The sequence below is a fragment of the Citrus sinensis genome, chromosome 9 (genome assembly GCF_022201045.2).
Source record: "Citrus sinensis cultivar Valencia sweet orange chromosome 9, DVS_A1.0, whole genome shotgun sequence".
Taxonomy (NCBI): domain Eukaryota; kingdom Viridiplantae; phylum Streptophyta; class Magnoliopsida; order Sapindales; family Rutaceae; genus Citrus; species Citrus sinensis.
This window is the reverse complement of record NC_068564.1, coordinates 947,667-965,232: the sequence shown is the minus strand read 5'-3', so window position 1 is coordinate 965,232 and position 17,566 is coordinate 947,667. Positions and strand designations below refer to the sequence as shown.

Genomic DNA, 17,566 nt, shown 5'->3' with positions numbered 1-17,566 from the left:
TTTGAAAATTGCATGCAAAGATTGATTTTCAATATTTTACGGCGGCTACACAGTGTAAAGAACTATTAAAAAAAGAAATCTGGAATCTTTCTTTCAATTTTACTTTTCCCACTTTTCACGCTTGAGCTAGCGGGGAAAATAAAATTTTAATTACAAAAAATAAATATATGTTCCTTTTTTTTTTTAAATACTGTTTATACAGGACTGTAGGTATTACAATTAATATTTACACACAGATTCTACAATTGGGACCTTCATCGTGGCATGTACTCCTCTGAAGCGCTGCCCAAATTCTTCAAACCCTCTCAAATATTCGAGGGCTGTCCACTCTACTCACATTTCGTGAGGAATAAACTGGCTCCACTCAATTATGTGATAATTGAGGAAGGATTGTAAATAAGCCCCATAAATGCTTTTATGGAGGCTCGAACCCTTGCCATCATTATTCTAAGTGCAAGGGCTCTCCCACTGGACCAAAGGCCCATTGGTATAAATATATGTTCCTAGTTGACTTAAAAAATCAAAGTCTTTGAGTCGTGCCTCTGAATCCAACGGAGGATTATTTACTTAAGAGTGAACACACATTCTACCCACCAGAGACCCAAAAATTCTTTTTGAACTTCGCTGATCATGTAAGTCATTTTCCAATATATTTGTATATAATCCTCAGCAAACTGTTCTGCTGGTTCTAACACTAATTATATGTCTTTGTTCACTTCAGGTCACGGAAATGGGATTTAGAGCAAGGTACAGCAGGGCGTGTAACTGGGGAACCAAGAAATGGAACAAACTCTGTCTCTGTCAAGTTCCAAAGAGATGAAAATTCCGGTGTTAAGATTAACGGCATTATAGGATTACCAGGACGTTGGTTTTGCACTGTAATCAAACACTTGCTTTACATCAAGAAACTGATTGATCCACGAGGGCCTTCTGGCAGTTTGGTTTGTCTCATATTTTGTGTGATTGCAATTTTCTTGGATCCTTTGTTCTTCTACATTCCTGTGACCAATGACGATAAAAAGTGCCTTAGATTGGACAAAAACTTGGGGATTGCAGCTATCGTTCTTCGTTCCGTCTTTGATGTCTTTTATACAATCTATATCATCTTCAACCTCCATTCTGATGTTTTTGCTTCTTCTTCTTTGATACACAAAGAAGAAAATTCAAAGAAATTTGCAAGGAAAAATTTGTTGCATTTCTTTCTCATTGACCTTCTTGCCATTCTCCCTCTCCCACAAGTAAGGCAGACTTTTTTTTTCGGGCAGCTAAATAATAATAAACTATATGTGCTAATGCACTAACTTGTGGGTTCTAAACTTGTTGTACTGTTTTCAGGTTGTAATTTTGATTATCATGCCAACGATGAGAGGCTCAAAATTTTTAGATGCAATGAAGTTGTTGAAATTTTTAGTTTTTTTCCAATATGTGCCAAGGGTTATTAGAATTTATCCATTGTTTACGAAGGCTACAAGGAATTCCAGCAAACTTGATGAAGCTACATGGGCTAAAGCTGTATTTAACCTTCTTCTTTACTTGCTTGCTGCTCATGTAAGTTAATTTACCTTGTATGTATCCATCTACGTGATTCAACAACATTTTCACATTTGCTAATACTGTTATTTCTGTAGATTGCCGGTATGTCAGGTATTCGGAGCTTTGTGGTACTTTTTCTCCATTGAAAGAGAGACTGTATGCTGGAAAAGTGCTTGCAGAAAGCATGCTGGATGCAATCATGGTTCATTTTACTGTGATGACCATTCAGGAGACTACACATTTCTAAATGAATTCTGCCCCATAAAGCCACAAAATACAAAGATATTTGATTTTGGAATATTTCATGATGCTCTTGAATCTGGTATTGTGGAGATGACTGATTTTCCTCAGAAGTTGCTGCATTGTTTCTTTTGGGGACTGCAAAGTCTTAGGTTTTTGCATACACAACAATACTCAAAATCAATTTGAATCATTGGTTCTCCTCAAAAACTCGTCTTTCTAATATCAATTCAATTCTTTTGAAGTTGTCTAGGTCAAAACCTCAACACAAGTACTTACATCTGGGAAGACTTTTTTGCAATTCTAATTACCATCTCTGGCTTGATGTTGTTTCTCTTTCTCATTGGAAATATGCAGGTTGGTTCATATTTCCAGTTTCTTATCTCTAAACAAGATTTTCTATACAGCACAAAGATTTCTAATTTCTATAAGCTATGTTTCTTGTTAAACAGATATATCTGCAGTCAAAAACTATAAGATCAGAGGAGATGAGACTGAAGGTGCGAGAGATAGAGCAGCGGATGCCTTTTCAAAAGCTCTCAGGAAATCTGCAGCAGCAGATTAAGAAATACCAGCAATACGTATGGCGAGAAACCAAAGGTGTTGATGTTGAAAATTTGATAAGTAATCTTCCTAGGGACCTTAGAAGAAACATAAAGCGCGAACTGTGCTTGGACCTGCTCAAGAAAGTAAGCTCCTTTGTCTTTGTAGCATCTGCCTTTTGGTTTTCAGTTTTGTATACACATATTAAACGAAACTGAACATTCATCTCAACCTTATTCATGAAATGTGTTTCAAGGTAGAAGAGTTTAAGAAATTAGATGAAGCGACACTGGATGCATTGTGTGATTGTGTAAAGCCAGCTTTCTTCATTGAGCGGGCACACATTGTCCGGGAGGATTACCCAATCGATGAAATGCTCTTTGTAGTGCAAGGCAAACTATGGAACTACACCTCCAAGAGCAGAGCATCCGGCTCTGCAAGATTCAATAATCACAGAGACAATGATAACAAAAGCAAAAAGGATCATCTGAAAGATGGTGACTTTTGTGGTGAAGAGCTTGTTGCTTGGGCTATGGATGATCCCTCTTCATCAAATCTGCCAATATCAACCAGAACTATTCAAGCACTTACGAAAGTTGAAGCTTTTGCTCTTATGGCTGACGACTTGAAAAATGTATTCATTAACCACCAGCTTTGTACCTATTCCGAGTTAAACTGGAAAAATTTGATGACTCAGGCAGCTCGTGTCATACAAGATGCTTGGCGTCGCTATCATACTAGAAGGAATTCAACAAGATCTACTGGTGAAATTGATTCTAGCCTGCAAGTTGCAATATCACAAGGTGCTTCATTATTAAATGCTTTACAGGGTATCAATTTTCCCAATAGAACACCACAATACCTGCCTCAGCCGCAAGGAGAGACTGAAACCATTGTTGAAGAGCCGGAGTTCAATATCACCTAAGGGTTTATACATCTCGCTTTGTTATTGAGTTTTATTTGAGAAGTATTGCTTTATGTACAGAAGGCATTGCATATACCCAAATCCTTCTAGAAGAAAAGATCATGTCAAAGAGAAACAATATAACAGTATGAGCAAGTTTTCTATTAAAATAAATGATATACACAAAATTTGAGATACCGATCCTCTTTTGACGGCCCCAGTCTGAAGAGAAAAATGTTGCTGCTCATTTATACAACTGTGCTATCCACTACATCTAAGAAAATAAATTATCACTAAAAGAAATGGCTAGATGGTAGAAGAGGCTTCATCAGGTCTGCTTTCATCTGTGCAGTGTTGATGTGGAGGATTTTATCCAAAGTTGAAACAGCTTCTACAACATGTTTTCCTTTGTTTAGCATTACACAACTTGCCCTGTCAAAACAAAGGACACCACTTAATCATCATCTGTGTAATTAGCTTAATATAATTTTTTTTTCTTTTTTGGTCCTAGACAATGGAAAGGTAAAGGCTTCACCGCTGTAAAACTTCTGTCATGAGTAAAATAAAAAAATAGACTGGTGCACATATTCAAAGAGAAAAAAACCAAAAAATGGACTGGTGCACATGTTCAAAGAGAAGGATTGATTTGCCCTTAGCATTAGAAATCAAACGATGTTAGCACGATTTTCGTCCACAAATTCTAATATTCTTATCCGAACCTCAAAATTTCACTTGCACTGGTTGCTTCATCAATTTTCAGCCTAAATGCCACTGGCCAAGATGTCCTGACACTTCTGATTTGGAGATAACTCTCGAAACGTGAGTTCTACAAAGGCCGAATGAAGAGACTAACCATTATAAAAATAGGTTTGACTTGCAAAACAAGTATTCGCTGGTTATAATATTAAGAAACTATTGATATTACTGCTCTTAGGCCGGGGAAGATTTCTAAATTTTGGTTGGATGGGTGCTCACATGCCCAACTAAACATAGCAACATAAGAAATACTTTATTATAACTATGCTCGAGGAACAATTAAAATCATTTTTTTGAGTGTCAATTAAAATTGCCAGGGTGAATAACAATTTGAACATTTACCTCCTTGCACTAGCAACATCAGTAATCTCAGCTCTGGTAGGTACACCAAACTTGACAAGCGACTCCAGCACCTGAGTAGCCCAAATGACTGGTACATGGGCAGCACCACAAATAGACAAAATTTCTTCTTGCATATCGGCCAGCCTTTCCCATCCACACTCTACCGCAAGATCACCTCTGGCAATCATAACACCCAGAGGATTTGAAGACTTCATAGCCTCCAAGAGTATATGAGGCAACCTCTCAAACCCACTCTTTGTCTCAATTTTCAAAACAACTCCCAGATTCTGAACCTTTCGTTTCTCCAGTTCTTTACGAAGCATGGCAATGTCACAACTATCTCGGACAAAAGAAATGCCCACCATGTCAGCATGTGAGGCTACAAATTCAAGATCCATCAGATCCTTTGTCGTAAGGCCTTCAAAATGAATATTGCTTTTTGGGATGTTTATGGATTTTCCTGATCCAAGTTTAGTACCTCGAGGACCGGCATGAGTAATTGACACAACAATCTCTGAAATACTTGCTCCTTGGATTAAACCCCAAATCTTTCCATCATCAAAAGCTATAGGCTCTCCAGGTTTGACTGAATCAAACAGACAGCTAGAAGAACAGGTTATCCTATGAGCACTGCTTATGGGCTCAGAAGATTCATCTTGTTCACATGAACTATCTCGTGATATGGTTAGCAAGTCTCCAACTCTTAGTCGGATAAATGGCTCAACAGCAGGGACATCCACCACTTGTGCTGCAGGGAACCTAATTTTTTTTCCTTTACGATGCAACTCTGTTCCAGACTGGACATAAGCAGTCCTAGAACACTCTGCCACAAACCCAGTGCCAGAAAAAAAATGAAACTGTCTAGATATCTTGAGCATCCTTTTCTTACCTCTTGCATCCGAAAACTTCAAGATATGACCAACCTGAAGCTCACTGAGAAATTTTTTATCATCTATGAATAGAACTGCATCAGGAGATAAATGAGATGGAGGAGGACCTGCATCTTTGTGAGACAGCCAAACTTGAGAGGGCAAGATCACATTTCCAGTTGCATTCTTCTTGGGGGATATTTTAATTATGCATGGACCAGGCTTCAAGTTGCCTGTGCGGAGTTTTGGTCCAGCTAAATCCATAAGAATTTGACATGGCATTTCAAGCATTTGAGAACTTGTTTTCACTCTTCTGATAATCTCACTCCAAATGCTGGGGTTTCCATGTGCACAATTGATCCGAATAATGGAGGCACCAGCCTTGAGAATGTCAGATATTTCACTTTCACTAGCTTCTTGTCCAACTGTTACCATGATGTGATTGGTTTGGTTATGTCGAAGTGGACCCAACAACAACTCTTTATTGGCGGACAGTTTTTTACCCAATGCCTGTATCATGAAGTTCCCGTTTTCTTCTTGGTATAATATGCTCTCTTGGGTGTTCAGAGAACTGGACTTCTGGTTATCCAACAATTGTATTCCTGCTGTAAGACTTGCAAGTATGTATGAATTGATAGACTCCAAATTTAAAAGACTGTTACAAGAAAGATCTTCCTTGAGCTGCTCAAGGTCAAGGCACCTCAAAGCTAGATAATGAATTAAGTTTCTTGCACTATCCGAGTAGTGTCTGCCAGGACAAAAATGCCAAAACATCAAAGAGTTATTTTCCTAAACAAACAACAGTATTTTATGTACTCTTAAAATTTTCCAAAACGTAAGTACCAAGTTTATATTGCCGAAACAGAATATAACACGTAAGTACCATCAGACAATTTAAATATAAGACTGAACAAGCATGTACACCATCAAATTATTAAAGGATAACTCATGTATGCCTAAACAAAAATCAACATCCACATTAATGCATCCATAAGTTAGCCACTCATTTTATTCAGTGCATGAAATGGGGATAGGTAAATGAATAGACAAAGAACTCACCATATAAAAGTGAACACAGGACCACTAACCAAACAGCATTCATGAGTTGAACAGTTTAACAAAATAATCCAAAGGGCAAAAAGAGATGATAAGTATCACAGAATTAATAAATAGAAGCAATCGAAGACTTCGAGAATGAGAAACAAAAGAAACATAAAAGCCTATTTCAGCAGTCCACCGCAGGTGGTCCTATCAATTTTTTAAGATAAGCTGCTACAATTTCCCCACAGCAAGCACTAGAGAATACACACAAATGCTGTGCACAATAAATCTAAAAAAGAATCCCCAAATAGAAGAGAAGCACACCTGTGACATAATTTGAGTCGAGAAGCATTCCATCGCTCAGAGGCTAACAGATGTAAGTGAACAGCTTTTAGTTTGTCAAGAATGCTTCCTTGGCTTTTCAGATTCTCAATACTCTGAGAGATGTCATCTTCTAAGCATGAAATGGAGGCAACAACTTCCACGTCTGAGTATTTAGAACTTGCATTATTATCCAAATGCAAAGCCATGGTATCAAGATTACAATCGCGGGAAGCTGCTTTCTTAGCTTCATCATTTTCATTCGGTATGGCATAAGCTAAGGTCCTCCGTCTAAGGTCTCTCCTACATGTTGCTAATAACCGAACAACATGAACAGCCTGCCTTACATTAAGCCCACACGGAAGACGAGTGCACTTCCTCCTTGGCTTTGAAAATGAAATCTCTAGAAAATCAACCTGAAAAGTAGAAAATTGATCCCATGTGGACAAATGCAAACTCTAAAAATCACAAAAGGGTACTAACAAAAAGGACAGTTTATAGAATCCATATAAAAAGGTAAAACGATAATTACATTGTTTAAACTGTTTCTCCGAGCAGAAACCCCAGCAGAAAGTGAAGAGATTGTCATCTCATTCATTCACCAATACCCAACAACATATAAGAACCAAGCACCTAACACAAACACGATATTGAATGAATCTTAATAAAAAAAAAAATCAATGCACGAATGTACGAGAACTGTAATTAAAAATTTAATAATTGCGAAACCAAAATGAACAGCAAGAAGCAAACAAACCCCTAAAAGCTTTAATCTTTAATTTGTTTTACCATTAATATACAAAACCAAAGAAACCGAAGCCTGTTCAAGTACCTGGTAGAATCAGAAATGCATTTGTTTTTAAACAAAAAAGGGTGTTAAAAATTGTACCTTTAACGACTTTTGAAGGAGTGAGAAATTGTTTATGCAAAGCACTTGTAAAAGGGTTTGTGAAATTTTTATTTGTTATTGAGTTCAACACTTTCTGCCGCGAGAGAGGGAGAGAAAACCAGAAGGGATATAATGAGATAGGGGAGTGTGGTCAGCACGTGCAAGATTCGTTCATGTGTGACACGTGGCGGAATCTTTAATGATGTAACTCTACATCAACGAGATTACAAATGCAGATGAAGATACCTTAATCGTACTTTGTTTGCCTGCCATGGACGTATATTGCAGTGTAATTTTAATATTACAGAGGGTTTAAAATATTTGATCAAGTATTTTAGTGTGTTAATGTATGATAGTAGTCCCAATTATTTAGTACGATTGTAAATATTATAATGGTAATGTTTGATTTAATATCAGTAATAATTTAAAAAAAAAAAGTAACAACTAGCACAATTTTCAAACTTGACAAAAGCTACCTCTAACATCGAAGGAGAACTGTAAAAGTGAAAAATACAATATTATTGGCAAACAGTAATTACAGTATGACATTAAAATTTATATACAAAGTATCTAGACTTCTATTACCTAATTTGTATACTACAATCTAGACATCATGACATAGTCAGAGAATCAACAAAAGACCATGAAATTTAATCATTTAATATGCTCATATAGTTAAGTCTAAATGAGAGGTAGCCAGAAAAGTTTTTCAACATACAATATAATTTCGTATCTTAATATAATTCAGCTGACTGTGAATATGTTTTGCACCCGCAGTCACCTGAGTTCGAATGATAATAAAGGGTAATGATTAGTGTTTAGCGAATGAGATTTTTCACCTCCATTTTAAACCTTTATTAGTATAATACAATTTCAAAAAAAAATTAAATAACAATATATGACCATTGATTTATTTTTACCCAAAATTCGGTGTTTGAACTAGCAGCAAGTGCGTGCAATTTTTGAACTAGAGATGAGTACTGAAATTTTCAAAATTTTAACACTCAAATGGGATATTTTTATCAATTTAAAGGAAGTAAGGTCAGAGGTCTTCAAAAATTTTCTAAAACCAGCCGGGACAGCAGGCCCCAACTGGTCCTACCATTGCAAGACTAATGAACCGCAGATTGAGATTATGGATATGGATAAGTTCTAACCCAGTACGGCTCAAGTCGCAACCATTAGTTGCCTGCAGCCATAACTCAATCAAAAGGTGCTATAAAAATTACGTATTTATTGATTTTTTTGATTGATTATGTAAAAAGTCAAATGTCTTTTTTAATTGAAGGAAACTGAAGTGCTGATTCGCGAAGGATCCACCTGTATTTAATTGAAGGAAACTGAATTTAAGTTTTGCTTCAATTACTTTTAATTTTCCTTCGTAAGCGAATTGTATATTAATTTGATGGTATACTTATAGAATCCTACTGAACTTATGATCAGGCTATATTTTATTACAATTATTGTATATGGTGACCGTGATGAAGATGATTTTTTTTCTTTTTCCCAAGGTCTCGGTACTTGAATTTAGAGGAAGGAACGTCGAGACTGGTTTCTGGTGTTGAAATGAACAGGACCAGTAGGAGCATGAGAGGAGTAAGAGAAATAAATGTTTGTGGAGTTCCATTTCTCTGTATTCCGCGGGGTGAAGTAAGAGAAATAACTGCTTTTGGTGTTCCATTTCTCTGGATTCCGCTGCATGAGGCTTTCTGGCTGTGTTGTTGTATTCAATGGTATTGGATCCTGTTTTCTTGTACATTCCTGTGACCAACGATGGGAAAAAGTGCTTCCAATTTGACAGATGGGTGATGAGTGTGGCTATTGCTGAACGTTCAGCATTTGGTATTTGGTATTTGACAAATAGAACTTCAGAAATACGGGAGAGTATACATCGAAATTATAGCAAATCTCTGTTGCCCGTCTTCCTACTTGATCTCGCCATCATTCTTCCACTCCCACAGGTCATTGTTTGTTCTGTCAACTTTTAATTTGTTTGTTCCAACTTGCGAAGGAGGGGCACACACGCACACCTCTGACCGCCCAAAGTAATTTATGTTGGATTCCTAGCAAGCATGTATAGGTTGTATTTTGTACGGTTAATATATATATTTTTTTTAATATCTACAAACTATTCAGGTGTTGGTGCTTCTAGCTTATAGTCAAAGAATTAGTGGCCAGGAATTTTTCTCTCTGATGAACCTGTTTCTTGTACAACATGGGTTAAAGGTTATCCGATTGGCTAAATTGATTACAGAATGGAAGAATTCATATAACCTTAATAAATGGGCCAATCTGACGTTCAATTTCGGTTACCTACATGCTGCTAATGTAAGTTTACTTGCCTCTCAACTCTCCAAAATGTTCTATTTCTCTTTACTGTTTTTTTGGGTAATTTATAGTTCCCGGGATCTACTTGATGGTTCTTTAGGTGTTTGGATCATTATGGTACTTTTTCGCCGTACAAAGAAAGGCTGAATGTTGGAAGAAAGCCTGCACAGATTTTACCAGATGTGGCCTCCTTCCTTTACACTGTGATGACAGTTTAACAAACTACACATTTTCTAGTGATTTTTGCTCTACAAAGACTCAAAATGCAACTATCTATGATTTTGGGATATTCCGTGATGCTATTCAATCTGGTGTTTTGGATCAAAACAATTTTTTTCGGAGGTACTTGCCTTGTTTTCAATGGAGCCTGCAAACTCTCAGGTTAAGTTGTGAATATACATCATTCTTCTTGTAACAATCTTTTTGTGTACGCCTTTCTTTGTTTTTTGTGCATATATTAAAGCATACGTATTTTTGTGTTTTTTATCAATTAAACTCAAAACATTGGTTCTAACACATTTGTGGGTTTGACTTTTGCAGTTGTTTTGGTCAAGGTCTCCCGTTAAGTACCAATGTCTTGGAAAACATCTTTGTAATTTCAATTACCATCACTGGGGTAGTGTTGTTTTTCTTTTTGATTGGAAAGGTTCAGGTTGGTGTACCTTATGTTTTCATTTTTTTTCTTTTAATCATCTGCATCTTGTCTCTCAAAATTGGTTTTTATGATTGATTAAGAGGAAGCGCAATAAATTTTACTTTTCTATGAACCATGATTCTTGGGCAATGTGCAGTCTGAAACGTCAAAAGTATATGAGATAAGACAGAAGGTACGAGAAATAGACCGGTGGCTGCCCTTTGGAAAGCTCCCTAAGAAACTCCAAAAGGAGATCAAGGAAGATCAGACGTCGAAATTGCAAACCACGGGTGTTGACGTAGAGTATATGGTGAATCATCTTCCAAGGCACCTCAGAAAGAACATAAAACAGAAGCTCTGCTTAGACTTGCTAAAAAAAGTGAGTGAGAAATCTTTACAACTATATTTGTGTCTGCTATTCGTTAATTTGTGAAATTGACAAAGGAGAACTAATAAAAATATTTTGCATAGTTTTGAAAGCGCAATCGCTAAAGTCCACATCACCTCAACGTGAACTCAAACCTGATATGTTTTAGTGTTAGGGAATGAATCTCATTTCAGCTGAGATAGTTCTAGATCACATTTTATTTTCAATTTTCTTCATTCAGAAGCTGAATTTCATTATCAGCATCATGCCTTTTAGATTATAGTAACGATATTGGATGTATGTTTGTATAGGTAGAAGAGTTTGGAAACTGGAGTCATTCATCGTTGGAGACACTGTGTGATGTTGTGAAGCCAGTCGTCTTCACAGAGCGCTCTTACGTTCTCCGGGAGGGAAACCCAATTGATCAAATGCTCTTCGTGCTGCAAGGCAAGTTATGGACCTACACTTCCAGGAGCATAACTGGATTCTCAAGCAATTCTGGTAACCTGAACAACCATCTGGAAGATGGTGACTTTTCTGGAGAAGAACTCATTGCTTGGGCAAAGGCTGACCGCGACTCATCCAACCTCCCTATATCAACTAAAACAATTCAAGCTCTTACAAATGTTGAAGCATTTGTTCTTATGGCAGATGATTTAAAGCAGGTACTATTGAATATTGATCATTAAGCAAAACATTGCACTGGATGTATACATGTATTCTGACAAACTAGATGGAGTGCACAAGCGTCCGCACAAGGAACGCCACCATCCAACCTCCCTATATCAACTAAAACAATTCAAGCTCTTACAAATGTTGAAGCATTTGTTCTTATGGCAGATGATTTAAAGCAGGTACTATTGAATATTGATCATTAAGCAAAACATTGCACTGGATGTATACATGTATTCTGACAAACTAGATGGAGTGCACAAGCGTCCGCACAAGGAACGCCACCATCGCCATCTACAATAATATTTGGGCGTTCAGATCTGGTACAGCAACGTTAGTATTTTAGGCCTTGTTCATGATCTTAATTAAGGACCTATCTCAATAATAAATTTGGACGAAAGTATTTGAGTTTGAGATATTAGAAACCGAAGCCTGATACAGTTGATGTGTATATATATGAAGTTAGCAAAACTCCTTTATAGTGTTTGATTATATATAGTGTTTGAAATTAAATTTAAGGATTAGTCTTTAACAAATGAGATTTCTTATCTCCATTTAAGGATTAGTCTTTAACAAATGAGATTTCTTATCTCCATTTAAAACCTTTATTAGTATAATACAATTTCAAAAAAAATTTAAATAACAATATATGACCCTTGATTTATTTTTTACACAAAATTTCAGTGTTTGAACTAGCAGAAAGTAAGTTCAATTTGTGAACTAGAGATGAGCACTGAACTTTTCATAATTTTAACACTCAAATGGGATATTTTTATAAATTCTAAGGAAGAAAGGTCAGTGGTCATCAAAAAGTTTCTAAAACCACCTGGGACACAGGCCCCAACTGTTCCTACCATTGCTCAAATTTGTAATAGGCATCGTGACATTGTTCACAAGTTTGGATTTGGATCCTTAACAAGTTCATATTTCTAAGGCTTATATTTATCTTGAGCAAAAAGCACAAAGATCCAATTCTACTAGTGAGCAAAAAGCACAAAGGGACGTGATAGAGTTGCAGCCTCTTGGGGCCAAAATTTTGGTTAATGAACCGTAGATTGAGATTATGCATATGGATAAGTTCTAACCTCAAGTCGTAGCTATTAGTTGCCTCCGGCCCCAGCTCAATCAACAGGTGCTACAGAAATTACATAATTATTGAATTTTTTTTTTTTTTGGTTGTTTGATTGATTGTGTAAGAAGTCAATGTCTTGAGGAACCACAGTGCGTAGATATTTATTAGCGCATAGGATAAGCATGCTCTGAACTCCGAAGACTCAGCCACTGAAGTGATGATTTGTGAAGGATCCACCTGTATTTAATTGAAGGAAACTGAAATTAAGCTTCGCTTCATTTACTTAAATTTTCCTTCCCCTTGGTTGATTATGTAAGCCTTAAGCGAGTTGTTTATTAATTTGACGATATACGTATAGAGCCTTACTGAGCTGAGGTACAGGCCATATGTTATTACAATTATTGTATATGGTGATGACGATGAAGTTGATTTTATTTTTTCAGGTCTCAGCACTCGAATTTAGAGGAAGGAACGCCGAGACTGGTTGCTGGTGTTGAAATGGACAGCATCAGTAGGAGCGAGAGAGAAGCAACAGTATCTGCTTTTCGAACTGTGATCGAAAGCTTGGGTAATGGAGAAAAAACATCTCTTCGGCAGATTCGTAATCTGCCGAGACGTTTCCTGGATGCTACGAGACGTTACCCGGATGCTAATTTTTGGCTGATTTATGTGTATTCCATAATATTTGATCCTGTTTTCTTGTACCTTCCCGTGATCAACGATGGCAAAAAGTGCTTCCAATTTGACATAGCCCTTATGATTTTGGTTATTGTTGAACGTACAGCATATGATATATTGTTTTTGATGAAAAAAGCTTTACGAATAGGGGAGAATGTACATCGAAATTTTAGCAAATCTCGGTTGGCCGTCTTCCTATTTGATCTCGCCTTCATTTTTCCACTCCCACAGGTAAATGTTTGTTCTGTCGTACTTTTTACTTATTTGTTCCAACTAGCCAAGCAAGGGCACACGCGCATACCTATGGGCGCCCAAAAGTAATTTATGTTGGATTCCTAGCAAGCACGCATAGGTTGTAATTTGTACGATTAATTTCCATTTTTTTTTTTCCTTTTCATATGGAATCATATTTCATAATTGATAATTCTATCTTTATGGTGTACAAACTGTTCAGGTGTTGGTGCTTCTAGTTTATAATCGACTAATGAATGTCCAGCAATTTTTCCATGTGATGAACCTGTTTATCGTCCAACATTTGCTAAAGGTTAAGCGATTGTATGCATTGATTAAAAAAAGGAAGAATTCATATAAGCATACTAAATGGGCCAGACTTACGTTCAATCTCTTTTACCTACATGCTGCTAATGTAAGTTTACTTGCCTCCCAAGTCTCCAATATATTCTATTTCTCTTTACTCTTTTTTGGGTAATTTATAATTCCTGATGATCTACTTGATGGTTGTTTAGGGGTTTGGAGCATTATGGTACTTTTTTGCTCTACAAAGAAAGACCGAATGTTGGAGGAAAGCCTGCACAGGTTCTACCAAATGCCGTCTCCTTCCTTTGCACTGTGACAACAGTTTAACAAACTACACATTTTCTAATGATTTTTGCTCTACAAAGACTCAAAATGCAACTATCTATGATTTTGGGATATACGTTGATGCTATTAATTCTGGTGTTATGGAGCAAAACAGTTTATCTCTGAGGTTCTTGCTTTGTATTCGATGGAGCCTGCAAAATCTCAGGTTAAGTTGTGGATATACATCATTCTCCTTGTAACAATCTTTGTGCATATGCCTTTCTATGTTTTTTGGGCATAAAATTACGCATACGTATTTTTATGTTTTTTTAGCAATTAAACTCAAAAACATTGGTTCTAAATTTCTAATAAATTTGTGGGTTTGACTTTTGCAGTTCTTTTGGTCAAGGTCTCCCATTCAGTACTAATGTCTTGGAAAACTTCTTTGTGATTTCAATTACCATCACTGGAGTAGTGCTGTTTTTCTTCTTGATTGGAAAGGTCCAGGTTGGTGTATCTTTATTTTATGTTATTTTATTTTTTTCTCGTCTGATTCTTGTCTCTTAAAATTGGTTCTTTATGCTTGATTGAGATGAAGCGCAATAAATTTTAATTTTCCATAAACCATTATTCTCGCGCAATGTGCAGTATGAAATGTCAAAAGCAGAGGAGATAAGACAGAAGGTACAAGAAATACACCAGTGGCCGCCCTTTGGAAAGCTCCCTAAGGAACTCCAAAAGAAGGTCAGGAGACATGCGGCATCCAAATTGCGAGGAACCACAGGGGTTGATGTAGAAATGGTGAATAATCTTCCAGAGGACCTCAGAAAGAGCATAAAACAAAACCTCTGCTTAGACCTGCTAAAAAATGTGAGTAAGAAATCTTTACAACTATATTTGTCCCTCCTACTTCTGAATTTGTGGAACTGACAAAGAAGAGGCTGGCAACATATAAACAGCAATCCGAAAAACTAATGAAAATATTTTCCTCTTCTTTAACTCAATCGAATAAACTCAAGGGTAAATGTTTGTAACTATTTGAACTTCTGCATGGTTTTGAAAGCGCAATAGCTAAGGTTCACATCACCTCAATGGAAACTCAAGCCTGACATGTGTTTAGTGATGGGGAATGAATCTCATTTTAGCTGAGATAGTTCTAGATCAATTTTTATTCTCTTCATTCAGAAGCTGAATTTCATTATCAGCATCGAGCCTTCTAGATTATAGTAATGATATTGGATGTATGTTTGTTTAGGCAGAAGAGTTTGGAAAGCAGGATGTTTCATCGTTGAAGAAACTGTGTGATGTTGTGAAGCCAGTTGTCTTCACAGCGCGCTCTTACATTCTCCAGGAGGGAAACCCAATTGATCAAATGCTCTTCGTGCTGCAAGGCAAGTTATGGACCTACACTTCCAGGAGCATAGCTGGATCCTCAAGCAATTCTGGTAACCTGAACAACCATCTGGAAGATGGTGACTCTGCTGGAGAAGAACTCATTGCTTGGGCGAAGGCTGACCGCGACTCATCCAACCTCCCTCTATCAACTAAAACAATTCAAGCTCTTACAAATGTTGAAGCATTTGTTCTAATGGCAGATGATTTGAAGCAGTTGCTTTTGAATATTGATCATTAAGCAAAACAATGCAGCTCGCTGCATACAAGTATTCCGACAAACTAGAAAGAATGCACAAGCGTCCGCACAATGAACGCCACCATCGCCATCTACAATAATATTTTGGGCATTCAGATCTGGTGCAGCAACGTTAGTATTTTAGGCCTTGTTCATGATCTTAATTAAGGACCTATCTCAAGAATAAATTTGGACGAGAGTATTTTGAGTTTGAGATATTAGAAACCGATGCCTGATACGGTTGATGTGTATATATAAAGCTATCAAAACTCCTCTACAGTGTTGATTATATATATATATATTTATGCTAATTTCAAGTTCGGATTGCAGTATGGAGCAAAGTTTTCATGTTTCAACCGACGATTCATTTTGTTCCATTTTAAAATCACACTAATTTGCATATAATGCGTCCCTGATTTTAATATTTATTCCATATTATAATGGTTTTTGAGGATGAGAGAGTCCGTGCCCTCGTTGAAAATTTCATTAATCGACCCATTGCTGAGATGGCCATTGGCAAAACTACTGTAATAAAAGAAAATCTAACTTCACCCATAATCATATGACTTTCATCTAGTTTAAAAGTAAGCTATTAAAATAAGTGGTCATCTGTTATATACAAAGTGCTTTACCCGTGTAAACTCCTTGTATGAGCATATTGAACTTATAACTTCTGAGATTAGTGCCCGACAGATACCTTCGAATTCAATTTTTTTGCAGTTCTTTTGGTCAAGGTCTCCAAACAAGTGCCAATCCATGGGAAAACATCTTTGCAGTTTGCATTAGTGTATCTAGCATGTGGCTACTTGTTATTTTTGTTGGACAAATCCTGGTTCATCATTTTTTTTTTTTTATCTCCAAGATAGTTTTATCTGCTGCTTAAGATGAAGCGCAGTGACTTTTAATTTCTATGGACTCTAGTCTTTTTGAAACAGACTTATTCACAGTCAGTCTGAACTTGTAAGACCAGTGGGGATGACACAGAAGGGGACAGAGTTAGGGCAGTGGCTGCCCTATAGAAAGCTTTCTCTAAAACTTCAACAGCCGATTCAGTACCTGCTATACCAATTGCAAGAAACCATTGGTTTTGATATAGAAAGTTTGATCAATCGTCTTCCAAAGGACCTTGGAAGGGAGATAAAATATGAACTCTGCTTAGAACTCCTCAAGAAAGTGGGTTTTAATTTTATTATTGCTGTTATTATCCAATAGAACTGCTCTGCTTTGTACATCATTGTGAGTTCTATTCAATACCACATTATAATTGCTTGAGATGGTACGTCTGTATTCTCATTGTTGTTCTTGTATGTAATCAAGATGGGAAAATTTGGAAAGTGGAAGAGAGCATTGCTGGAGGATCTGTGTGATTTTGTTCAGCCAGTTACCTACATGGGGCACGCTTACATTGTCCATGAAGGAGACCCAATTGATAAGGCACTTTTGGTGGTGCAAGGTAAGCTACGGATCTACAACTCCGGAAATGTAACAAAAGCCTCCCCAGGCACTAATAATTATCTTAAAGATGGCGACATTTGTGGAGAAGAACTTGTCGCTTGGGTTCAGGATGCTTGCACTACAATTGACCATTTTTCATCTGACCTCCCTACCTCAACAGGAACCATTCAAGCACTTACAAAAGTTGAAGCCTTTGTTCTCACAGCCGATGATTTATTACTCTTTGAGCAGAAACGAGTAGCTCCATTCATTAAAGCAGCTCGATTTTTAAAATTATTCCAGGACATTGTAAAAAGAATTTTCTCATTTTCTGGTAGCCATGGACAGATCGATACTCAGGTGTAAGGGCAAACCAACAATGCTTCAGCCTGCCATCTCAACCAGAGCTATTCAAGCATAAAGTTGAAGCCTTTTGTCTATGGCTGATGACTTGAAAAATGTGTCACTCATTAAGCCTAGTCGGGCAGCTCTATTCATCCAAGCAACTTGAT

The 17,566-nt window shown here is 36.9% G+C and overlaps 5 protein-coding genes across 9 annotated transcripts in view; 4 read left to right on the top strand and 1 right to left on the bottom strand.

The window, feature by feature from the left end:
• Positions 1–140: 140 nt before the first annotated feature.
• Positions 141–3,415, top strand: LOC102623213 (cyclic nucleotide-gated ion channel 1-like). Its single transcript, XM_006490457.4, has 7 exons — positions 141–632; positions 722–1,238; positions 1,336–1,548; positions 1,645–1,925; positions 2,019–2,130; positions 2,226–2,462; positions 2,573–3,415. Coding segments are annotated over exons 1-7 (2,031 nt in total). The 5' UTR covers positions 141–630; the 3' UTR covers positions 3,242–3,415.
• On the bottom strand, positions 3,346–7,584 carry LOC102623503 (plastidial pyruvate kinase 4, chloroplastic). Its single transcript, XM_006490458.4, has 5 exons — positions 7,439–7,584; positions 7,082–7,182; positions 6,553–6,965; positions 4,319–5,935; positions 3,346–3,652 (listed from the first exon to the last, which is right to left on the bottom strand). Exons 2-5 carry the CDS (start codon positions 7,145–7,147, stop codon positions 3,514–3,516), a joined length of 2,235 nt encoding a protein of 744 aa, XP_006490521.1. The 5' UTR covers positions 7,148–7,182; positions 7,439–7,584; the 3' UTR covers positions 3,346–3,513.
• Positions 7,585–8,563: 979 nt separating this feature from the next.
• LOC102615564 (cyclic nucleotide-gated ion channel 1-like) overlaps positions 8,564–17,566 on the top strand; it is a 42,483-nt gene continuing 33,480 nt past the window's right edge. For 2 of the 4 annotated variants that reach the window (XM_052433325.1, XM_052433329.1), the window contains exon 1: positions 8,658–8,819. The gene's annotated coding sequence lies outside the window, so the exon portion shown is untranslated. The other 2 variants (XM_052433326.1, XM_052433330.1) reach the window with 2 other exon arrangements.
• On the top strand, positions 8,815–11,931 carry LOC102623986 (cyclic nucleotide-gated ion channel 1-like). The gene is made up of 7 exons (XM_052433332.1): positions 8,815–9,399; positions 9,575–9,766; positions 9,867–10,147; positions 10,307–10,418; positions 10,558–10,779; positions 11,079–11,432; positions 11,622–11,931. The coding sequence occupies exons 1-7, from the start codon at positions 9,169–9,171 to the stop codon at positions 11,643–11,645; spliced, it is 1,416 nt and encodes a 471-aa protein (XP_052289292.1). The 5' UTR covers positions 8,815–9,168; the 3' UTR covers positions 11,646–11,931.
• Positions 11,456–15,949, top strand: LOC127899700 (cyclic nucleotide-gated ion channel 1-like). Of its 2 annotated transcripts, none has more exons than XM_052433322.1 (7): positions 11,456–11,621; positions 12,955–13,420; positions 13,644–13,835; positions 13,936–14,216; positions 14,386–14,497; positions 14,639–14,860; positions 15,246–15,949. In XM_052433322.1, the coding sequence occupies exons 2-7, from the start codon at positions 13,010–13,012 to the stop codon at positions 15,621–15,623; spliced, it is 1,596 nt and encodes a 531-aa protein (XP_052289282.1). In that variant the 5' UTR covers positions 11,456–11,621; positions 12,955–13,009; the 3' UTR covers positions 15,624–15,949. The 2 variants fall into 2 exon arrangements, with proteins under 2 accessions (XP_052289282.1, XP_052289281.1); XM_052433321.1 differs by lacking the exon at positions 11,456–11,621 and adding an exon at positions 12,613–12,823.

Bases quoted from the DNA above. Each gene is read 5' to 3' on its own strand.
- LOC102623213 (XM_006490457.4), top strand. The intron at 1,239-1,335 runs GTAAGGCAGACT...TACTGTTTTCAG, and splicing joins CCATTCTCCCTCTCCCACAA to GTTGTAATTTTGATTATCAT. The intron at 2,463-2,572 runs GTAAGCTCCTTT...ATGTGTTTCAAG, and splicing joins GCTTGGACCTGCTCAAGAAA to GTAGAAGAGTTTAAGAAATT.
- LOC102623503 (XM_006490458.4), bottom strand. From the start codon at position 7,147: ATGAATGAGATGACAATCTCTTCACTTTCTGCTGGGGTTTCTGCTCGG. The intron at 6,966-7,081 runs GTAATTATCGTT...TCTACTTTTCAG, and splicing joins GGAGAAACAGTTTAAACAAT to GTTGATTTTCTAGAGATTTC. The intron at 3,653-4,318 runs GTAAATGTTCAA...TTGTTTTGACAG, and splicing joins GATGTTGCTAGTGCAAGGAG to GGCAAGTTGTGTAATGCTAA.
- LOC102623986 (XM_052433332.1), top strand. From the start codon at position 9,169: ATGGTATTGGATCCTGTTTTCTTGTACATTCCTGTGACCAACGATGGG. The intron at 10,148-10,306 runs GTTAAGTTGTGA...TGACTTTTGCAG, and splicing joins TGGAGCCTGCAAACTCTCAG to TTGTTTTGGTCAAGGTCTCC. The intron at 11,433-11,621 runs GTACTATTGAAT...GATTTAAAGCAG, and splicing joins TGGCAGATGATTTAAAGCAG to GTACTATTGAATATTGATCA.
- LOC127899700 (XM_052433321.1), top strand. The intron at 14,498-14,638 runs GTTGGTGTATCT...CGCAATGTGCAG, and splicing joins TCTTGATTGGAAAGGTCCAG to TATGAAATGTCAAAAGCAGA. The intron at 14,861-15,245 runs GTGAGTAAGAAA...ATGTTTGTTTAG, and splicing joins GCTTAGACCTGCTAAAAAAT to GCAGAAGAGTTTGGAAAGCA.